The sequence below is a fragment of the Euprymna scolopes genome, chromosome 42, assembly GCF_053919585.1.
Source record: "Euprymna scolopes isolate OS-2025 chromosome 42, ASM5391958v1, whole genome shotgun sequence".
Lineage (NCBI taxonomy): Eukaryota > Metazoa > Mollusca > Cephalopoda > Sepiida > Sepiolidae > Euprymna > Euprymna scolopes.
In genome coordinates this window covers 30757660-30780328 of record NC_136523.1, presented here as the reverse complement: position 1 = coordinate 30780328, position 22669 = coordinate 30757660, and the positions used below count along the sequence as shown (strand labels likewise).

Here is a 22669-nt window from a genome sequence, read left to right as displayed (position 1 = left end):
TGCATCCCTCAGCAGGCACCAATATGACGAGACAATAACAAGGGAGGAGAAAAAAGAAAAGACCATGGAAACAACGTTGAAGTTGGTGTTTTTTGCCGAGCAGCACGTGTTCTTAGAATCCGACAAATACCAAGTTTCTGATAAAGTACGATGGATGAAATCCTTTCTTCCAATCTGCAATCATACATTCACTGGATCACGATCATTATGCTGTAAATAAGTTCCCAGCAATTTTAAACAAACAAATGTTAGCGAAAGAAAAAAGTTTCGATTGGACAACATCTCTCAGAACTGTTAAATGCATTTGTCAAATTCACAAAAGTAAAAATGCCAACCTTTTAATGAAGGAAACAATGCTTTCTGCCAAAAACGAGGTTATAAAGTTGAAACCTGCAAAAAATAATTAAATGTCTTTGTCCTGAATTCCCCCTAAATCAAAAATCCCCAAAATAAAGAAAAATCTGTATGATGTATGTATCCATGATGAAAGAAAAATATCATATTCCAAAAATCATGTAAATTGATCAATTAGTTTTACTTTTATAAAGAAAATCATTTTTAAACAATTAATGGGAATTTATAACCATTGGAACATAAATCTAAGTATGAATTATTGTGGAGTTAACTCCCTTTGTCCCTAGATTTAATGTTCTGCAAGGTCGCAACTGATCATAAGGTTTCCACCCATGAAAGACATAACGAAGAACTGCCTCCTTTCCCTCAAAACTGGGTTTTTCTATCCACCTCAAATCTCACCAGTCACGTGGGTTTATCACATTCTCCACATCTTTTTGCATAATATCAGGTACACTTGCGTTTTTTTCTTTTTCTTTCCATGTGCGAGTGGCAGAAAGAACACATCCTTTGTTTCTCTGCGGTAAAGGCTATTTGTGACATTATTACTACATTAAATCAACCAATTCTTTGTTTCTTGAAAAGAAATCTCAAAATGGTGGGTGAGACAATCACTCCTTGGATACTCATAAAATTTGATTTTTTTATCTAAAAAATAAATTTAAGTGATTTTTGGAATATGATATTTTTGTTTCCTTACGGGTGTGTACATCATACAGATTTTTCTTTATTATTTTGTTTTTTAATATAGGGGAGATTCTGGACAAGAACCTAAATAAATTTCCATCAACTTTAAACACAGCAGAGAAGAAAAAGAAAAAACAAAGGGTTAATTATTTTATGCATTTATTTATGCCAATGTTGGCACCAACAAGCACTCTGCAAGAAAGTCCCAGCATTAACAAAACTGAAAAATTGTCTTTCGCAATAAGAATCTGCAGTAACCGTTAATTCGTACAGCAAGCTCAAAAGATTTCTATTCACATGAGCAATTATGTTGAGGCAGCCCCTTGCAGTGTGGAAAATCAAATAGAGAAGGGCAGATCTGTTTTTCTTTTATGTGCTTTGTTCTTTCTTTTACTTTTGTCATTAAAGCATTCCTCCAGCCAGTTTACTCAGAAAGAGGAAGCTTCTAGAGAATATCAAATTCACAAGCGGCCCCTAGTTGCATATGCATTCCCCTTGGGTGAGATGATTTTAACATTTTTTTTTTTTTTTTTTTGCAGGGTGGTATTGCCGTCCTCCCATATATAACACTTGGTTATCTCAAATGATCAACCATCTCGTACTGACCAGACTTAACGTTGGTCATCTAATGAGAACTGGTGTGTCAATGTGATTATACAGTATTTCTTTAAAACAAAACTCCTCCACTCAGCCTCTTTTATTAGGAAAAAAAAAACTGATTATTTTTTTAAATAGTCCAATTTTGGGTGTGGATTTCCCAAAAAAGGTATTAAAATCTTAAAATCCCAATGCATTTCATAAACAAGTTGTATATTTTTTTCATTATTAATAACTAGCAATATTCTCTCGGTGTTAGTCATATGGTGATATACTGCTGGTTGGGAGGTTGCTTAGAAAAAAAATAACTTCAAATATCATGTTTACAATTTTTGGTTTTTATCTAGAATTCATCCTAATTAAAAAACAAAAACACAAAAAAATCTCTATGATGTGTGTACTCCTCACAGAATGAAAATGTCATATTCCAAAAATCATATAAATTAATCAAGTATTATATGTATATATATATATATATATATAAAATCATTTCTTTACAATTTTTTGTGAGTTCAAAGGAAATCATAGCCATTATAAGGCATTGATAGTTCGAATTGAGTTGTCTCATCCACATTTATTAAACATGATGGATCAAAACATGATGTCTCATTTCATCATAAAATTTGGTTTAGTTAAAAAAAAAAAAAAATACTTGATTTATTTACATGTATTTTGAAATGTGATATTCTCTTTCCATGAGTTCAAACAAATTTTTTTTTTTTTTTATTCAATTTTCACCCCAAACAAGGCATAGTGCCACTTTGAAGCAGGGGGCTACTATCAGGAACTTAATTTGCAGGGGCATTATAAAGGAAGATGAGTAGAAAGATGTTTGTTCACATTACACTTGAACTTCTGCATATCAGTACAGTTGGGAAAGCAGAATCCTGGAAGGGAGTTCCAAACACCTGCAGTTCTGGGGAAGAAACTTGGAGTAAAAGGCTTTCTTGCACCTAGGGATCTCTACTGTAAAGGCATGAGACTTACTAGCTTGTCGGGTTTGTTGGGGGTAGTTACGTTGGGGAGGTACAAGTGTTTGCAGTTCGTCAGAGCATTCACCATTAAAGTATTTGTAGAACAGGCAGAGGGATGCAACATCTCGTCGATGGGACAGAGGCTGAAGCCTAGATGACAGTTCAGGAACTATCAGGTTGGCGACTCTCTTTTGAACCCTGTCCAAGAGCGAAAGACAAGCAGCAGATGCACCAGCCCAGATGTGACAATAGTACTCCATACATGGGCGAATGGTGACCTTATAGAGGTACAGGATACTATCAGGCGTAAGTAGTTTTCTAGCACGGTAGAGGGAGCCAACCTTCCTTGCAGCAGCTTTGGCAATACTCTCAATGTATATATTCCAGTTCATGTTCCCTGTAAACGTTAGGCCGAGGAGTTTGAAAGAAGTAATTTCAGGCAATGTGTTCTTGGCCATTGCTATTGGTGGTAGAGAAAGTTTCTTGTACTTATTGAAGGAAACAAGCTTAGTCTTAGCAGCGTTGAATGTGACCATCCATTTATGTCCCCATTCCACTAGAGATTGGAGGTCATCCTCTAATGTTTCTGCCATTTCCTTGGATATGTGTTCATTTGTGTTCCCCTCATATCTGTTATAGAGAGTGGTGTCATCGGCAAATATACCCATCTCCGAAACAATTTTATCAGGGAGGTCATTTATGAATATCAGGAATAATAGAGGTCCAAGAATAGACCCCTGAGGTACTCCCGCATTTATGTCATTGTTTAGATGTACGACCGTCGAGGACAACTTGGATTTTTCTATTACTTAAGAAGGATTTAATTACATTATGAATTCTTCCAGTGATTCCATATGATCTAATTTTCTTTAGAAGGCCATCGTGCCATACCCTGTCAAAAGCCTTAGATATATCAAAGGCTACCGCTCTACCCTCCCCTGTTTTCCTGTTTTGTCCAATGAACGGTATATATGTTCAGAAACTACAGTTAAGATATCTGCTGTTGAACGGGCTTACCTGAATCCATATTGTTTGTCAATCAGGAGTTTAGCAGCTGTTAGGTGCTGGACTAGGGCTTGATTAACTAAGGACTCAAATATTTTGGTTAAAAGCGGGAGGAGGCTAATGGGGCGATAATTTAGTGGGTCAGTTCTTTCACCAGAATTCTTGAAGACTGGTACCACAGAAGCGGTTTTCTAGCAGTCGGGAAAGCAAGATTCGTTAAGGCATTTATTGTAAAGTTTGGAGAGAACTGGAGCAACCTCGGCAGAGCATTTTTTTAATAGCACAGTCGGGATGAGATCTGGCCCACATGCTTTTGAGGTGTTTAGGTTTTTTATAATAGCATGTACCTGAGAAGGGGTGATTTTCAAATCGTCTAGTGTGGCATCTGTTCGCGAAGGAAAATCAGGGAGGGAGTGGTGTACCGGCTCACATGTGGAGTTTGAGGCAAACCAACTGGCAAGCAGATTAGCCTTGTCAGTTGCCGTGCAAGCAACCTCATGATTGTTTGATAGTAGGGGAATAGTTGACTGCCCATTATTTACTACGCTGTTGTAGATTTTCCAAAAATCCCGGGTTCCTAATTTCTGTGCTTCGATGCGTTTTCTGGTGGCTTCAGAGTAATCTGTCTTAGCTATCTCTATCACTCTCTTACAATTATTTCTAGCTTCTATATACTTCTGTTTATTTGAGTTGGACTTATGTCGGTTGAATCTGCGGAACGCATGCTGCCTTTGACAAATGGCAGCTGCACAAGCAGAAGTAAACCATTGGGGAGAGTGGGGCTTGCTATAGAATTTCCGTTCGGGAACATGTGCTTCAATTGCAGTTTGGGCCCATTCAGTGGTCTCATTTGCACACTGTTCTGCTGGAAGAGTAAAGATATTTTGCCATGGGGCATCTCTGATGAGTTCCCAGATGGCTTCCCAATCAGCCTTTTTGTAATACTTCGTTGTTTTGAGTAGTGGGTCTTCAGTTTTAGGGCGAGAATTTAGGCTGATTTCTACCATTATCATAGCGTGGTCAGCATTCCCGAGTGGGCTGTAGACATTTGTTGTACAATCATTGGGAACCGTTGTCAGAAAGAGATCTAGAAGTGAGGCATGTTGATCTTGCTGGTCTGGGAAACGTGTCGGAAATGTAACCATCTGGGATAGGGAATGGGATATAGAGAAGCTACGTGTTGTGCTACCAGCTACGTCTGTGTGATTAGAGAATCCTAGCCAATTACTGTGGTGGACATTGAAGTCACCAAATACATGTACTTGTGCGCTAGTATCGAGGGAGAGTGCTATATCTATGCTGTCTGAGACTTTATTTATTAGGGTACAGTCTTGGGTTGAGGGAGAGCGGTAGAGAAAATACAAGTAGCTAATATTGTGTTGCATATTTAGTCTGAAGCACATAAAGGCCTGGTCGTCTGATTCTAGTTTTATTTCTCTAGTCAGGGGGAGGGTGTTACAAATATAGACTCCAAGCCCATGCATATGTCTGTCCGAGTCCTTACGGTAGAGTGGGAGATAACCAGGCATGTTAAAGTGCTTAGAGGGAATGGAGGAGTAAGGTTAGTTTCACTTAATGCTAAGATATCCGGGGTGTTTACAGGGAGAAATGACTCAACATCATCTAAGTTAGTTCTAAGCCCGCGGATATTCGTAAATGCAAGCCTCAAGGGAGGAGGCAGGTTGGTTTTCTTTGAGTTTGGTCCTGGTTTAAACGTAACTTTTGCTTGAGCTGTCATTTCATTTTATTTAATTTAAAAGTTTCAGTTAGGGTGAGTGAGTGAGGGGGTGCTGGACAGTGGTTTGCAGAATACCAGACATGCAATACAAGTAGACCATCAGCTGTCCGCACTCACAGGATTGTGGCCTCAGGAAATACATTGAAGACATTGCCAAGACTACTGCAAAGAAGGTGGGATCCCTCTACTATGCTAGAAAATTAATCAAAGCAGAGAGTATTCTATATCTTTTCAAAGCCATCATCCATCGATGCATGGAATAGTGCTTCTACCACTAGTCTCTCACTCTTAGACATGGTTCAAAAAGGAGTCTCAAATTGAATAGGTCCCACACTTTCAGCCAAGCTCTAACCTCTGTCCTATTGTCACAATGTTGCATCTCCATGCATTTTTGTTTTTTAGTTTACTTTAGGGAGAATTCTGGACAAGCACCTTTTTATTACTTTCTAGATATTTTACGCGTTTGCATTTTTTCTTTCAATAAATAACTGATTAATATTAAATAAAATAAAATAAAAAATATGCAAGTCACCAAGAGAAGAGAAATACCCACACAAGAAGTGGTCATACAATTTTATTTATAAGAAGAAACAAGAAAAAAATGGCTGCAATATCTCTTTACATTTTGGAATACTCAATAATCACTTCAAAATAAGAAATAAGATAAAACGGTGGCAGAAACCCATTCAATAAATGTCATGGTAACATGGTTTCTGCCACCATTTTATTTTATTTCTTATTTAGAAGTGATTATCGAGTAATCAAAAATGTAAAGAGGCATCGTGGCCATTTTTTCTTGTTCTCAATTAGCTTAATATTAGTTGTTTTTCGAACCGAATACACATTTTATATTAGATAAAAAACATTAAAAACTTATTCAGTTAGGTAGAAAAGTAACTTATCTTGTCTTTGATAACATTTATTTGTTATATATTTGTTTTTAACAACCTTTTCGTGCCTCTGTGGATTGTAATACAAACCCCACAATTGCCTGAATCTGGGAATGAGGTATTCAAAAGTTGCTATGGCCATATAGCAAAACTGATTTAACTATTTGCGAATGTATACAAGAGGGTGCTCTCTACTACACAACCAGTGCAATTTGAAAAATCTTGCAGAGTTCAATGGCATTGCAAGTAACTGCATAAAAAAAGCAGAAAACTGTTGAATGACCACATGCTTCAAGAAGAATAAAATAACATGGGGGGGGGGCACCCATAATCATATAGTGTATTAAAAAATTATGCAAAACAATTACTTTTGAGTTTGATAATTTGAACTGCTATTCTTATCTTGGTTATTATTTTTATAATATTTTGAACAATGTATATCCTCACACCTCACCATTGGACCCACCTCAGTTTCATCTTTTTGAAACTTGAAATATTTATGATAAAATTGTGTTGGTTTGAAATTTCATCCAGGGATACAGATTTGGCATAAAAATTCCCAAATTCGATAAAATGTAACTGAAGAAATGGCATAAAAATAACACGCAAGATGAGAATAGTAGTCTGAATAATCGAAATCATCATTCCTCATCAAATAGATTCAAAATGAAGGTTCGTCAGTTTGAAAAAATGCACCGGAAGAAGGTCGGATGTCACATCAGCTGAAACATGAAAATAACCAAGATGAGAAAAATAATGCAAATAATTTGTTATTGAAATGCAGCGAGATTTGAGAAGTCTAACATACTTGCCTCCCAACGAGGGTAAATTGAGATATAAAGTCGGTTTTTACTGTGGGAGAGCTACCAGTTCCTCAAAAAGGGGGCAGCACACTAAATTAAGACAAAAATAAAAACTGCTTCAGTCAAGGAGAATTTCTTTCACTCACTCTGAGAACAGAACAGCTACTACACTTTGTTCCTCACTGGAAAACGAGGAAGTGCAGAAAAAGCTGCATATTTAAAGGATTTATGATAATCGGCGCATTCACCCAAAACTTTGAGCTATTTAAAAAATTATAGGATGCTTTTTTTTTTTTAACGATGGTTGGATTGTACAGAAGCACCAAAATATTTTGATTTTTGATTTTAAATAAAAAGATAAAAAGCACAGAAAATAAAAAATGTTTGTTGTTGTTGCTTTATAAAGTGGAATTATTTGTGTCTTATTTAATTTCAGCTTAGTTGAGGTTGTCGTTGGCGGCAAGACTTGGATTTACCTCCAAAAAACAATCATCCACCATTTTCTTGCAGTAAAAATGGAAGAGTTGTTCTCCTTTTTGAATTGCATCATTCAGATCAATTTTGATGCTGAAATAATAAAAAGAACAACAAAAAAAAAGTTGCCTCAATCTTTCTAACATTTTAAAATGTTTCTCATCTACAGTCATCTTCAATAGACTAAAACATTTTTGGAATAAATTATAGCAAAACGTTTCGGTTGATGTGACCTCCAACCTTCTTCAGAAGTAACTTGTTGAACTCGGGAATCTTTCTGTCAAACTTGTGAATTAAAACCTGTAGCATAGTGAATAAAGTAGTTGGTGCAAATTCAGTTATGAACTCTACTCATAATAAAGTAGTTGGTGCAAATTCAGTTATGAGCTAGACTACACTACAAAAAAAAAAAAACACTCTTCTGGAGGTTGAAGATTCAATTCTCAGTGCGGGCGACACTCAAAATGCAATTGCAAATTACTTTGAACTTCTATCTAGTCAGTGCTGATGGAATGAGAGCTGCTACCCCATGGATTAAATTGTGACGAAGGTAATGAAAGATGTGACTTATGACTTGGCGAAATGAGATTGCTAATGGGGCAATAATTGAGTGGGTCAGTTTTTTCGCAGAATTCTTGTAAATTGGTATAACAGAAGCAATTTTTCAACAGTCAGAAAAGTAAGATTTGTTAAGGCATTTATTGTAGAGCTTGGAGAAAATCAGAGCAACCACAGCAGAGCATTTTTTTAATAGTATAGCAGGGATAAGATCAGGCCCACATGGCTTCGAGGTGTTCAGATTTATTGTGGCATTACAAACAAGGAAAGCAGTGATTTTCGGGTCATTGATTGTGGTTGCTGTTTGCAAAGGGAAATTTAGGAGAGGTGGCCTTCTGGGTCTAAAGTAGAGTTAGAGGAAAAACGTTGGGCAAGAAGATTTGCCTTTTCAGTTGCTGTGCAAACAATCTCAAGGTTGTTGGATAGTGAGGGAATTGACGATTGTCCACTATTTACTACACTGTTATAAATTTTCCAGAAATCATGAGTTCTTAGTTTCTACGATTCTATGCGTTTTTCGATGACTTCAGAATGCTTTCTCTTGGCTGCAGCTATTTCTTTCTTACAATTATTTCTAGCTTCTACAAACTCTTGCCTGCTTGTATTGGAGTTGTGTCCGATAAGTCTGCAGAATGCATACTGCCTTTGAGCGATAGCAGTTGTTCAATCAGAGGTGAACCATTGTGAAGAGTGCGGTTTGATAAAGTACTTCCGTGTAGGAACGTGTGCTTTAATTGCTGCTTTAAACCATTGAGTGGTCTCATCTGCACTGTTCCACAGGAAGAGAAAAGATACTATTCTATGGAGGATCTCTGATGGTTTCTCAGTCAGCCTTCATATAGTACTTTGTTGTTTTGAGTAATGGCTCATCAGCTTTGGATCAAGAGTTTAAGGCAATTTCTACCATTATCACAATGTGATCAGCATTCCCAAGTGGGCTATGGGTATTTGTTACACAATCATCAGTCAGAAATAGATCAAGAAGTGAGGCTTGTTGGTCTTGTTGATCTGGGAGACGGATCAGAAACGTAACTGCCTGTAATAGGGAATGAGATATAGAGAAACTGTGTTATGCTACCAGCTGTGTCTGTGTAAGTAAAGAAACAGAGCCAGTTACTGTGGTAGACATTAAAGTCACAAAATACATGTGCTTGCAAGCTAATGTCTAGGGAGAGTGCTGTATCTATGCTGTCAGAGACACGGCTGATTGAGGTACAGTCCTGTGTCAAGAGAGAGCAGTGGAGAAAATATAACTAATGCTATGTTGCAGGCTAAATCTGAAGCACATGAAGGTTTGGTCATCTGATTCTAGTTTTGATTCTCTAGTCAAGAGGAGGGTGTTTCAAATATAGACTCCAAGTCTGTGCATATGTCTGTCTGAGTCCTTGCATTGCAGCAAAGTGGGAGATAACCAGGCATATTAAAGTGATTAGAGGGGATGGGGAGTGTAGGTTAGTTTCACTTAGCGCTAAGATATCCGGGGAGTTTTCTAGGAGAAATGCTTCAACATCATCTAAATTAGTTCTAAGCCCACGGATATTCATGAATGTAAGCCTCAAGGGAGGAGGCGAATTGGTTTTGTTTGAGTTTACGTCTGGTTTGATCGTAATTTTGATTGAACTGTCATTTTATTTTATTTAAAAGTTTCAGTTTTAGGGTGAGAGGTGCTGGACAAAGTGATTGCATAGAATACGAAACACACAACAATTATTCAGTGTTCGGTTATTTTATTGTTTTGTTGAAGAAAATTCACTGCGTCACGGGTTCTTACAGACAAGAATTGTACTAGAAAGACCTGTAGTGTAGTGGATAAAGTATTTGATGAAATTCACTTATAAAAGTTACATTCGTGGAGGTTGAAGGTTTAATCCCCAGTATGGGCGACCCAAAAATACAATTGTGAATTACTTAGGAGTTCTACCCAGTCATAGCTGATGGAACAAGAGCATACTGCTTCCATGGATTAAATAAAGGGTTCTGTTTGAAAGTTCATGCAGATTCCAGAGTTTGACAGAAAAATTCCAGAGTTCGGCAAGATACACCTGAAGAAGCTCAAAGGTTACATCGACTGAAATGTTTAGTAAATATTCAAGATGAGAACAGTAGTCAAAAGAATCCAAATAATACAAACATACAATCATCATCTCAAAAATAATATTTTATGTATCGATTTTCAGTATTTACTTCAACCGTGTTCAATATGTGAGTAGAGCTAGGTAGGAAGTGATGAAAATATATTTATGGCAGTTAAGCTAGAGAGGCTTCTATTTTCATCCCTGTATAATGAAAAAGATATTTTTTTTTAGTTCAATAACTATAAAGGTATTTAATTAATTATATATAAATATACATATTTGTATATTTTGGCAGCAAGTCATTATTCAAGCACGTTTGATTGAACACGACGGAGTTATTCTTTTTTTGGGTATCTTTTCAATTTGCCGAGCGGTCTTTTTTGATTTCAGCTGGCATATTATATATTATGGCGCCCAAAAGTTGTTGTTTAGCCATATTCGTCTCAAGCATACTAATAAAAAAACTACAGCCCCTTATTAACCAGATCTCATTTAATACATGGACAAATATAATAACAGCATTCAATAACTAACAAGAAGGTAAATAAATAAAATATAAAATAAGAAAATCGAAATTAGAAATAAAAATAATTCGCTCCTACCCATCCTGCATCCACCTTTATCACCAATAAAAAAATAAATTAAAAAAATAAAAAATAAAAAAATAACTAACCATAAATACACCAAGCCTCAAAGAAAAAGAAAAAGAAAACACCAATAACAACAATTGCTCCTGACGATGATCAGTTGAACCAATAGAAAGCGCTTGACATGAATATGGCCAAACAACAACTTTTGGGCGCCATAATATATAATATGCCAGCTGAAAAAAAAAAACGCTCTGCGAATTGAAAAAATATCCAAAAAATTGGAAAAAAATATATATATATATATATATATATATATATATATATATATATATATATATATATATATATATAAATAAAATTTAAAATCACATCTATATTAGAATGACACGTTTTGATCCATGATCAAAATTATATTTGGTGCTTATTCAGATTGGCACTTTTGGCAGCATTTAAAATTAAAGAAAATACAGACATGTCTGTATGATATACATACTAGTCATGAGATGAAGATGAAAAATTCCCAAAATCATGTAATTTGATCAAGTAGTTTTATTTTTATTCAAGAAAACTAAATTTTACTCTTTCAATGTGGGTAAAAAAACGTCTAACAAATCAGTGGACAAGGCAGACAACCCCAACGCACATGGAAACTATCAAAATAATCACTGACTACCCCCTTATTATATTCTTTCGTAAAACATGGCCTCGTCTGTCACTTATCGGTAAAAATCAGCGAATTTGTTTTTCATTAATAAAAAAAAAAATACTTGATCAATTTTTGTGATTTTTGGAATATACCATCTTTATTCTGTGATAAGTAGATACAATATAAAAATTTTTCTTCGTTTTTTTTTTTTATCACTGTAATGTCAATCTGAATAAACACCTTATATTTCACTTGTTTTTGTTGAATTATTTTCAGCCAGAAAACATGTTTAGATCGAAAAAGAAAAAGTTCTGACCTGTTCATGCCAAGATAGATGTCTTCAAGTGAAGTCCATTTGAAGATTTCTTCCCGCAATTCCAACAATAAAGCCGCACACATAAAAATGTCAAATGAATAAGGCGGTTTGTCCATTGACGAAACCATCCGCAAAATGCCACCTAAAAAACGAACAAATAATTGTAGGTTTTTTTTGGGGGGGGGTAGGTTTTTTTTGTTGCTTGTTTTGTTTTTATAGTGTATCAACTTTTTCCAGATTTCATGTTTAATCCAGTTACATTCTTTTAAAAAAATTCCTTTTTGTTTATCTTTTTATAAGATATACTAACACATTGCTCCCCAAACACATCGCTCTTTAAGACTATCCACACCCAAGCTGGTAAAAGATTCTGACAATCCTTAAACCACAGACAAATTTGTTTGAAGTAGTTTTGTTAGTTCCCTACTATTGAGGGTCCTGGATATGACCTTAAACTATATCCGATGGTGAGGCCCAGCTTGCGGGCTTTGGGGAGTGTGGAGTCACCCCTTAATTGCCATTGCTCCCAGGTCCACCCTGATCCGGAGTGATAGTACCTGTTAGGGTCCCAACTATGGGTTAAATAGAAATCGACTTGGAAAAAAAACAAATGTATTCTATTAAAAAATTCTCTTCAAAATTACTGGATTTGGCATTAAATGATCTGAAAAGGGTTGATATGCCGTAAAACAAAAACAACCAACCAACCAACCAACCTGCTATTGAGACTGAAGGTGTTCACACTGAATTCAGCTCTGTGAACACGCATCTCAATTGGGGCTAAGCAAGGAAAAAGGTTTAGTTTGTTTTTACGATACACTAATCATCTATAGGTTATTTAATGCCGAATAAAGTTATCAAAAACAATTGTATCAGTAGGATAAGCTATATTTCTCTTGCTCATCTATTCTACTTTTTCTTAAAAGCTACTGAGCCAATCTGGCTAAAACTTTGTATAAAGATTTTTATACAAGGGAGTCACCACATATCAAGAACTGAAAGCCACTTAAGAATAAGGGTTAATGAATGTAAAGATGATAGTGTAGTAATCATTAATGGTGTAGATTGGATACCTTTGTTATGTTAAGGTGCAATGAACAAAATATTATGGTATCTGTTGGATGGATTAGTAGGGATTAGTCACCACATTTATTCTAGAAGTTTTCTTGGAAACTACTGGTCTGATCTGGCTATAATTTTGTATGGACTTTTGTTATGATAAGATGTAGCAAACTAAGTATTATGTTATCCATTTGATGAACAGTTAGAGATTAGTAGGGAATAGTATTTAATGTAAAAATCAGCACAAATTAACCATATTAAAGTATTAATTTGTCATAAAGCACCTTTTCTAAGTCAACAGTTTATAACTTTTTCTTGTTTTTAACAGGCAAAAAAGTCTAATTATTTATATTCTTGGAATATATTGCTCTTGAAAACATTACTTCTTAAAAATAGTCATACACAAGTTGGGAAAAGACTCCAAATATAGTTTTACTAGCAGGTGTGGCACAATGAAGAAGCTTCTTTTTGTGGGAGTTGGGGACTTTTTTTTTTTTATTCAATCTTCACTCCAAACAAGGCAAGTGCCACTTTGAAGTAGGGGGCTAGTATCGGGGACATAATTTGCAGGGGCATTATGAAGGGAGATGAGTAGAAAGATATTTGTTCACATTACACTTGAACTTCTGCATATCAGTACAGTTGGGAAAGCAGTATCCCGGAAGGGAGTTCCAAAGACTTGCAGTTCTGAGGAAGAAACTATTGGAGTAAAAGGCTTTCTTACACCTAGGGATCTCTACTGTAAAGGGGTGGGACTTAGTTGCTTGTCTAGAAGTGTAAACCATGTTTAGTTTCAGAACAGTTTCCGATGGTTCGTTGTTCTGAACAAGTCTTGAGAGGTGACTCGTTTGCAGTAGACAGAACAGTTTCCGATGGTTCGTTGTTCTAAACAAGTCTTGAGAGGTGACTGGTTTGCAGTAGACAGAACAGTTTCCGATGGTTCGTTGTTCTAAACAAGTCTTGAGAGGTGACTCGTTTGCAGTAGACAGAACAGTTTCCGATGGTTCGTTGTTCTAAACAAGTCTTGAGAGGTGACTGGTTTGCAGTAGACAGAACAGTTTCGGATGGTTCGTTGTTACACACAAGTCCTGAGAGGTGACTGGTTTGCAGTAGACAGTTCTACAGAGCAAAATACTCTTACCGTGTAGAGACGGTAAAAACATGCGAAATTGCTACAGAAAAGGTTTAATATTTATGGAGCAATTCTGGTTTCTGATTGGTTGGTAGCAGAACGGGAATTAATTCGATTTGTCAGTTCCTAGCAGCATCGTTTATAAATAGAATCGCCCGATTGTGTGGGATCATACCTCATTATACATCCAAAATATTGCAACAGGTTTGTCGGGGATAGTCATGTCGAGGAGGTACAAGTGTTTGCAGTTCGTCAGAGCATTCACCATTAAAGTATTTGTAGAATAGGCAGAGGGATGCAACATTTCATCGATGGGACAGAGGCTGAAGCCTAGATGACAGTTCAGGAACTATCAGGTTGGTGACTCTCTTTTGAACCCTGTCCAGGAGTGAGAGACAAGCAGCAGCTGCACCAGCCAAGATGTGACAACAATACTCCATACATGGGTGAATGGTGGCCTTATAAAAGTACAGGATACTTTCAGGTGTAAGTAGTTTTCTAGCACGGTAGAGAGAGCCCACCTTCTTTGCAGCAGCCTTGGCAATGCTCTCAATGTATATATTCCAGTTCATGTTTCCTGAAATGTTAGGCCGAGGAGTTTAAAGGAAGTACTTTCAGGCAATGTGTTCTTGGGCATTGCTATTGGTGGTAGAAAAGGTTTCTTGTACTTATTGAAGGAAACGAGTTTAGTCTTGGCAGCACTGAATGTGACCATCCATTTTTGTCCCCATTCCACTACAGATTGGCGGTCATCCTCTAGTGTTTCTGCCATTTCCTTAGATATGTGTTCATTTGTTTTCCCCTCATGCCTGTTATAGAGGGTGGTGCCATCAGCAAATATACCCATCTCCAAAACAATTTTATCAGGGAGGTCATTTATGAATATCAGGAATAATAAAGGTCCAAGGATAGACCCCTGGGGTACTCCCGCATTTATATCATATTGTTTGGATGTACGACTGTCGAAGACAACTTGGATTTTTCTCTTATCTAAAAAGGATTTAATTACATTATGAATTCTTCCAGTGATACCATATGATCTAATTTTCCTTAGAAGACCATCATGCCATACCCTGTCAAAAGCCTTAGATATATCATGTACTACCACTCTACCCTCCGCTGTTTTTTTCCAGTGAACGGTATATATGTTCAGAGACTACACTTAAGATATCTGCTGTTGAACGGGCTTGCCTGAATCCCTATTGTATATACGACTTCTATATAATAAGCCTTGTGCCTGACTTTGCTTGTGGAGAGACAAAAAAGAAATGCGTCATTATTGAAAAAAACATGACGGCTTCAGTAACTGTTGTCAATCAGGTATGATTTGAGCCAAAAGTGACAGTTGTTCATAATATTCAACCAAAGCAAAACAATGTGAGACCCCAGACACAAAAGTTCAAACCCAAAAGAACACATCATCGGGGCCTACAAAAACAAAACAATGTTCAAGTGTTTCTCTCTCTTTCTTTCACTCCCTTTCTCTCTTTTTCTTCATTGAAAGCAAGAATTAAATTGTATTGTTCTTAAACAGTTGAAGCTTAGATCTTGTGCACAAAGACGCATGGCAGTTTGCGCGGTCTGCAATGAACATGGGTCTACAATAACTGCTTTAAATATGCTCCTCCAGTGTTAAATAAAAGAATTATATTCAAACGTTGTGAAGATCACACTCAAGATGAAAACAGTAGTCCGAAGCATTCAAATAATATGAATAACCAATCCTCATCTCCAAAATTCAGAAATATAAAAAATGCTCTTATAATAATCTTCATCATTTAACTGACATTCTATCAATCTAATTAACCTTTATCCTCGAATGGTTTTAGCCTTGATAAGTGGTGGCTCATTAGTAAAAACAAAATAAAAAAAAAAAAAAAAGGAAACATACCAAAATCATCGGAATCTCGTTTGCAATCTTTTCTTCGACTCAGTTCCGTTTCGACAGCAGTTAATTCTAAATATCGACTGTTTATGATTTCAAAACATTTCAGAGAGTCTTCCAGATCAAATTCCCGCTTGAAACCAACAACCAACCATCTACAAATAAACAAAGTTTGTATATTACTTAGCAGCAATGTTTCTGAATTCAAATGTAAAAATTATCAGGTGTTTATTTAGAATTAAACCTATTTTTAAAAAAAACTAAATTGCAAAAAAATGTTTATGATATGCATACTCGGCACAGAATAAAGATGCCATATTCCAAAAATCATGTAAGTTGATCAAGCAGTTTTATTTTTATAAAGAAAATAATTTCTTACAATATTTAGCGATTTTAATAGGAAATTGTAGACATTACAAGGCTGATTCTGTATCAATTCTCAAAAAAGGTCACAGCAAACTAATAAAAAAAAAGATTTGGACAGAATGGGAGCTGCTTGGTTTGGTGAACACACTTGAACTGAACCAAATCGACCTCTTCCACTTTGCAGCCAAAGCAAAAATAAAAAATAAAGCAACTTTATATTTTCATAAATTTAAATCAATTGTCAAAAAAAGTCACAGCGAAAAAAAGAAGACTTGGACGGAATGGCAGTTGATGTTTTGGCAAGCAGTGAAAATGATCAAATTCCAAATGTACTATCAGACTGAACCCAACCAACCATATATTTGCCAGCTAAAAACCAAATCGAATTTGTTTCACAGGTATGAATTCCCTATATATAAATTTCAAGTCTGTAAACCAAAAATTGACAGAGGAGTTTAGTAGAGACCGTTCCGTAAACACAGACAGACAAGGTCACTTCTTAACATCAAATGCTTTTCAAGCAGTGGATTTCCTATTATTATTGACCTGTGCATTCTACCAGTGTTCACAGTTATCAGACATTTAAATCTCATTCAGCCTCAATTTCCAACCTCTCAGGACATGCCAGGTGTTACCTCCTCCGCCATGACATATAAGAAGAAGAAATAAAAAAACTATCTGTGTTTCCTAAAGAGGAATATTTTCCTATTCGAAAATGTGAAAAAAAATTTCAATTTAATTTTAACAAATAGAAATATTTATTAAAATCAATTTTGAATTCGTCTGGCTATTTCAACCATTAAATCTTAAATGCTTAATATCGATGCTTTTCAAACAGTGGATTTTCTACTATTATATATCTACATATCAGATTGATAAGAAAGTTCTTGTGGTTTTTAACTTTTAAATTCAGATGAAAATATTTCGGCTCAAACAAAAATTTATTGATCGAAATAAGCATCATCAGAATCAATACACTTTTGCCAACGTAAAACAAGTGTATTTACGCCAGTAACGTAAAAATTTTGTGTTCTGGTGGCGATGAAGTCGCTGAAGGCGTTTTTGATATCGCTTAGGTTTTTGAAGCATTTCTCACAAAGAAAGTTGTCAAGATGCTTGAAAAAGTGGTAGTTGGTAAATGAAAAGTCTGGAGAGTATGGTGGTTGAAGCAGAGTTTCGTAACTTAATTCATTCAACTTTTGTAGGATTGGTTTAGCAATGAGCGGTCTTGCATTATTATGGCCTTTTCTGTTGCCTAATGCTGAGTGTTGTTGTCAAAGTTTCTGATGCATTTCATCCATTTGTTGACAGTACTTATCTGCCATAAAAAACTGTAGTGGAAGAGACAAGTCGCAGACCACTAAACAGTCTTTTAGTGCAACTTTGGCTTTAGGAAGTGTTGTGGAGCTTCGTCAGTGTCTAACCACTGGGCTGAGTGTTGCCGGTTGTCGTAAAGAAAGTTGTTGAAATAAGAAAATTGTGCGAATTTCCTTTATTTCCATCTTGAATTCAACGTTTTGAAAAGAAGACATAATTGTTTTCAAACGATTAGATTGAAAAACTTCTTTTCATCACAAGTTACAATCTGGTCGAGAAATGGATTGTTCTTGTTGTGTAAAAGAAGGGAAGATGACACTTCATAACAGTGTTTCTTTTGGTTGTCGTTCAATTCGTGAGGCACCCATTAATCAAGTTTTTTGTCTTTCAAATCTCTCAAGTGGTTGGAAATCATTGTATACATTACATATAATTCAGATGCAAGTTCGCAAACAGATATGCGTGGATTGGCTTCAACTAAAGATCTTAATTGATCATTATCAACATCCGACGGCTAATCACTTCAAGACTTTCATCGCTGCGATGTAATTTCTTAAACCACCATTGTGCTGTGCATTCAGTAGTGGTTCCTGGGCCAAACGCTTCGTTGATATCACGAGCTGTTTTAGTAGCTTTTCAGCCTAGCTGGAGTTGAAATAAGAAAATTGTGCGAATTTCCTTTATTTCCATCTCGAATTCAACGTTTTGAAAAGAAGACATAATTGTTTTCAAACGATTAGATTGAAAAACTTCTTTATATAAAGTAAAGGTATTACAACAAAATCTTATTTGAAAATACATCATTTGAAATCAAAATTAAAAATTCCACAAAAACTTTCTTCTCAACTTAATATATATATACATGTGCTACACAATTATGCATAATGTAGAAAGTATACATAAATAGAACCGAGGATAATAATTAAATGAAACCAATAAGTAATTAGTAGTTGATTAATAAAATATTAATAATTAATTAATTAAAGTTCGTTTTCAAAGGAATATGCCAATTAGTTAACCTTCATGAAGTCACTCATACATTCAATGGTGCTTATTTAGGTAAAAAAACAAAAATACAGAAAAATCTTTATGATGTATGTACTTGTTATAGAACAAAGACATATTCCAAAAATTATGTAAATTAATCAAATAAGATTTTTTTTTAATTAAGAAATTCAAATTTTGTGAGAAATCGAGGAGGAGGCTGGGAGCAGTCCTGTTGATTCAAATTTTGCCAAAATTCAAGGGTGATAATTCAATTTGACTGCAGAGAGTTTTTTGTATTAAATTAAAACTTTCTAATCTAAAATATTAAAAAATAAAAATATGAAATAGAAATTAAATATATATTAAAAAAAATAAGAAATAGAAATTAAATACATATTAAAAAATAAGAAATAGAAATTACAGGTCATTATACAAAGTGATTTTACCTTTGACAACAGACCATACTTAAGTTATACTTCGTTAGGTGACATCGGACTTCAGCATCAACCTCATTTAATAATTGTTGTACTTTATCTGAAATTAGAGAGAAAAAAGACGATTAGTTTGTGTTGTTTAGAGAAATGGGATGTCAGAATCATTGAATATTCTAATAACAAGCAGACAAGCTCATTGTATTTTTGAACACAATTTATTCATGGCAAGAACATTAATTTGGTTACAGACGATATTGAATGCCTGACAGTGTCCGCCATGTTGCTTTTCTCTCCCTGGAACTATCTAGTCTTTTCAAAGATCTATTAGGGGCAATAACTTTTACTTTCTTTATTTAGAGTTATTCTCCCTTTTATCATTATAACACCACCCTTTTGAAATATGATGTTTGTAGGATGTTTGATGAGGCTCTATTTGTAGAGCTGAGGTTGGTTTGCACCTTCATTGCGTTTTTCGGGTTGGACCTTTCTTTTCATACTTGCTTTGTTTACTGCATATTGTTCCTATTTACAATGCCTCCCCACGGGACAGAGTTAGACACTAGGGTTGTTTTTTTAACGTGGACAAAAAGAACAAAAATAAAAATTGTCTCAGTCGTGAAGGATTTCTCCTCCACTGACAGAGAAGAAGAAATTGAAGTGCAGCATCTGAAGAACAGATACTACACTTTGATCTTGTCCCAAATGTGTCCAGTAAAATATTTAATGGAAGATATGAGTGACGAAGTTGATTTGCATGTCTAATCCAAATAGATGATTATACATCCATATCATAGATTATAATACCAGAATGACATACTATGCAACCTTGTGTCCATTTTTCTTGACTATTGCGGTAGTTTTTTGCCAATAGAGGTTGTCTTGGTAGGAATTTACATGATCTTGCTCTATGATGGCGATTGAATTGGTTTTCCATCGTCCTGTTTCTCTTAAAAAGATTATTGGATGACTAGCCTGGGTGCCCGGCATTATTCAGGAGGTGTGTGTTGAGTAAAAAAAAAAAGTGGTAGTAGTCAGGCAGGCTCGAACCCGTACCACGAAGGAGGAAAAGAATGTGAAAAAAAAAAAGTGACATCTTTGCCATTGCATCCATCACCAAACCGGAAGTGGTGAAAGTTTAAATTAGGGCTAGTCAATCAAAAGGAGGGGATGACTTTCGAAAATATCGGCAAAAAAAGCGACCCTTCCTTGTAGAAAAGTGTCCAATTGAAGGTGAAGGAATTAATGTTTTTAGCCAATTTTTTTTATATTTGTCGTCCGAAGGGTCGGCTTCAAAACGATACCAATCTCATAAAAATCCGTCGCCTATGTCAAATTTTTAGGTAGACATACAAGCATACATACATTTAAACAGAAAGGTGAGATTTACATTATAGATGGAAAAATAGTATCTATTGGAAAATGTATTTTTCAGTTCAGTGTTTCAGCAGGAGACTTTTTATTTGAGCAATTTGGATTTGGGAAAGCTCTGTAGTTACTTAGAAATATGTCTATAATCTCTGAAGTAGTTCTTTCCCCCTTTTAACTTCAAGAGTGCTTTCTTAAATGTGTTGACAAAGCGTTCAGTTTGGACATTTGATTATGGATGGAAAGGTGGAGATCTGAGATGCTGAATACTGTTTTGTTTACAGAAGTAAAAAATTCTGCTGAGGTAAATATAGTGTCATTATCAGAAATTAAGATTTCAGAAACACCCAACCTGCTGAAAATTTCTTGGAATGTTTTTCATGAAAGTTTGGCAAGGGAGGAACATACATTGGAACTCAGACGAGCACTTGCCATGAAAATAAGGATAAAGCAGAGACAGGCTCGCAATGTCTCTTCTGTGCAAAAAACATTGTAGGAAAGAGAAAAGGGCATCCCCAGTAGTCTATGAAATTTATTTTGAACTCTGTCAAGGCAGGATAAAATGCAGCTCCAACCCAAATGTGGCAACACTACTCTATTCTAGGACATACTTGGCTCTTATACAGGTAAAGAATTGCATCGGCAGTGAGATATCTACTCAAGTGGTAGAATGATCCCACCATTTTTCCAGCAAACTTGGCAACAGATTTGATGTACGTGTTTCATATCAGATCAAGAGAAACGATCAGACCAAGAAGCTTATCAAAACATGGAGCCTCCTCAAGATGAGTCATTCATTTCAATTGATGCCAGATGAGGGTCAGAGTGTTGATGATGGAAAGATAGAAGCTTGGTTTTAGATGCATTAAAATTAACCAGTCACCCTTTTCCTTATTGCACCACATGTTTGTTCTTGTTCTGTCGGCTATGGCCATGTACAAATCTTAAGTAATTTTTAATTATATTCTTAATATCACTTGTATTGAGTTTTAAATCTTGAACCTCCAGAAAACTGTCAAAAGATAAATTACTAAGTAATAATGAGTTCAAGTTACAATCTTCTATAAGTTGAAAGTTCAATCCTCAGGACAGGTAATACTAAAAATATAATTAAAGTTAATTAGCACTTTTACCTGGTCATCACTGACAGAACAAGAACAATCTACTCTTGTGGATTAAATAAAGGCTTCAGTATAAAATTCCTGAAACAAAACACACTTGAAACACTGAATACATGATGAAAAGAGTAAACTGAATAATCCAAAAAATATAAAATAGGGTAAATTTACTTTATTTTCGTTGAGTAAAAATAGACGGTTTTGAAAAACTATTACTAACTGGCCTTCTGGTTAGGATCCAAATGTATTTGTTTGGGGTAATTGTAAGAAATGGGCTCCCAGAAGATTTCCATTCTTATAGAATCAGTTCTGAGTATCAACAAAGAATCTGGAGTCAGTCTTGGAAATTGTTTTAAGATTAGAAAACCATGAAGAAAATGTAAAAAGACAGAGGGCACTAATAATGTGAAAGGTCAGGTTAGGGTTTAAAAACATTTTAGTCCTTAAAAAAAAGAAAAATTAAAAAAAAGAGAGAAAAAGAAAAAAAAAGAGAAAAAGAAAAAAAAAGGTTATGTTCAAACAGTAAACTGCTTTGGCAATTTCATAAACTAACTTGAGATTCTGTATTAATATTCGGAACTGATTCCAAAACAACTGAAATCCTCTGGGTGCCTATTCCTTAACAGTACCTTATTTTGTCTTATATCAAGATTGTTTTGTAAACATATTACTTTGCCTTCAGTGATAATTGGTTAAATGGTTAATGACAAGGACTGAAAACCTGGATGTGCCAAGTACAAATCTAGTCCATTCCACAGAAAAGCATTCATCAAGCCCAATCCTGATTTTGTGTCTAACCGCCTGAAAAGGAGGGAAATAATATTACTATTTCATCTTCAAACTTGGATTAAAATGTAGTATCTGTTTGTTTTTAGCATAAAAAAATATAATTATTGATTAAATACATACATAATTCAACACTGAAGAAATCCAAGCACTAGTACCCACTTGATGACAAACCCGACAATCAGAAAACTCCCACCCCTACACTGCATAAATCCCTAGATGCCGTAAAGTTTTCTACTCGAATAGTCTTTTCCCTCGGACTGCTGCACTTTGGAATTCCCTCCCAGGCCCTTGCTTCCCTGACTGTATTGATATGTAGAAATTCAAGTGTAATATAAACAAACATCTCACTGCCCAACTCTCTAAATAGCATCCCAGCAAATCTGGTTCCAAATAGTAGCACCTCACAACTAAGTGGCTCTGTGCCTTGTTTGGGGGTGAAATGATAATAAAAAAAATAAAATAAAAAATATTCAAAACATCAAGAAGTTTCATAGAATTTCTTGCTGG

At 35.4% G+C, this 22669-nt stretch overlaps 1 protein-coding gene across 2 annotated transcripts in view; it reads right to left on the bottom strand.

The window, feature by feature from the left end:
• Positions 1 to 1183: 1183 nt before the first annotated feature.
• Positions 1184 to 22669, bottom strand: part of LOC145266990 (small G protein signaling modulator 1-like) — a 78258-nt gene continuing 56772 nt past the window's right edge. For both annotated transcript variants that reach the window (XM_080122840.1, XM_080122839.1), the window contains exons 9-12: positions 18903 to 18990; positions 15793 to 15941; positions 11708 to 11849; positions 1184 to 7615 (exon numbers count right to left, since the gene is read on the bottom strand). In XM_080122840.1, coding sequence (XP_079978966.1) covers positions 7486 to 7615; positions 11708 to 11849; positions 15793 to 15941; positions 18903 to 18990 — 509 coding nt within the window. In that variant the 3' untranslated portion in view covers positions 1184 to 7485. The remainder of the gene's footprint in view (positions 7616 to 11707; positions 11850 to 15792; positions 15942 to 18902; positions 18991 to 22669) is intronic.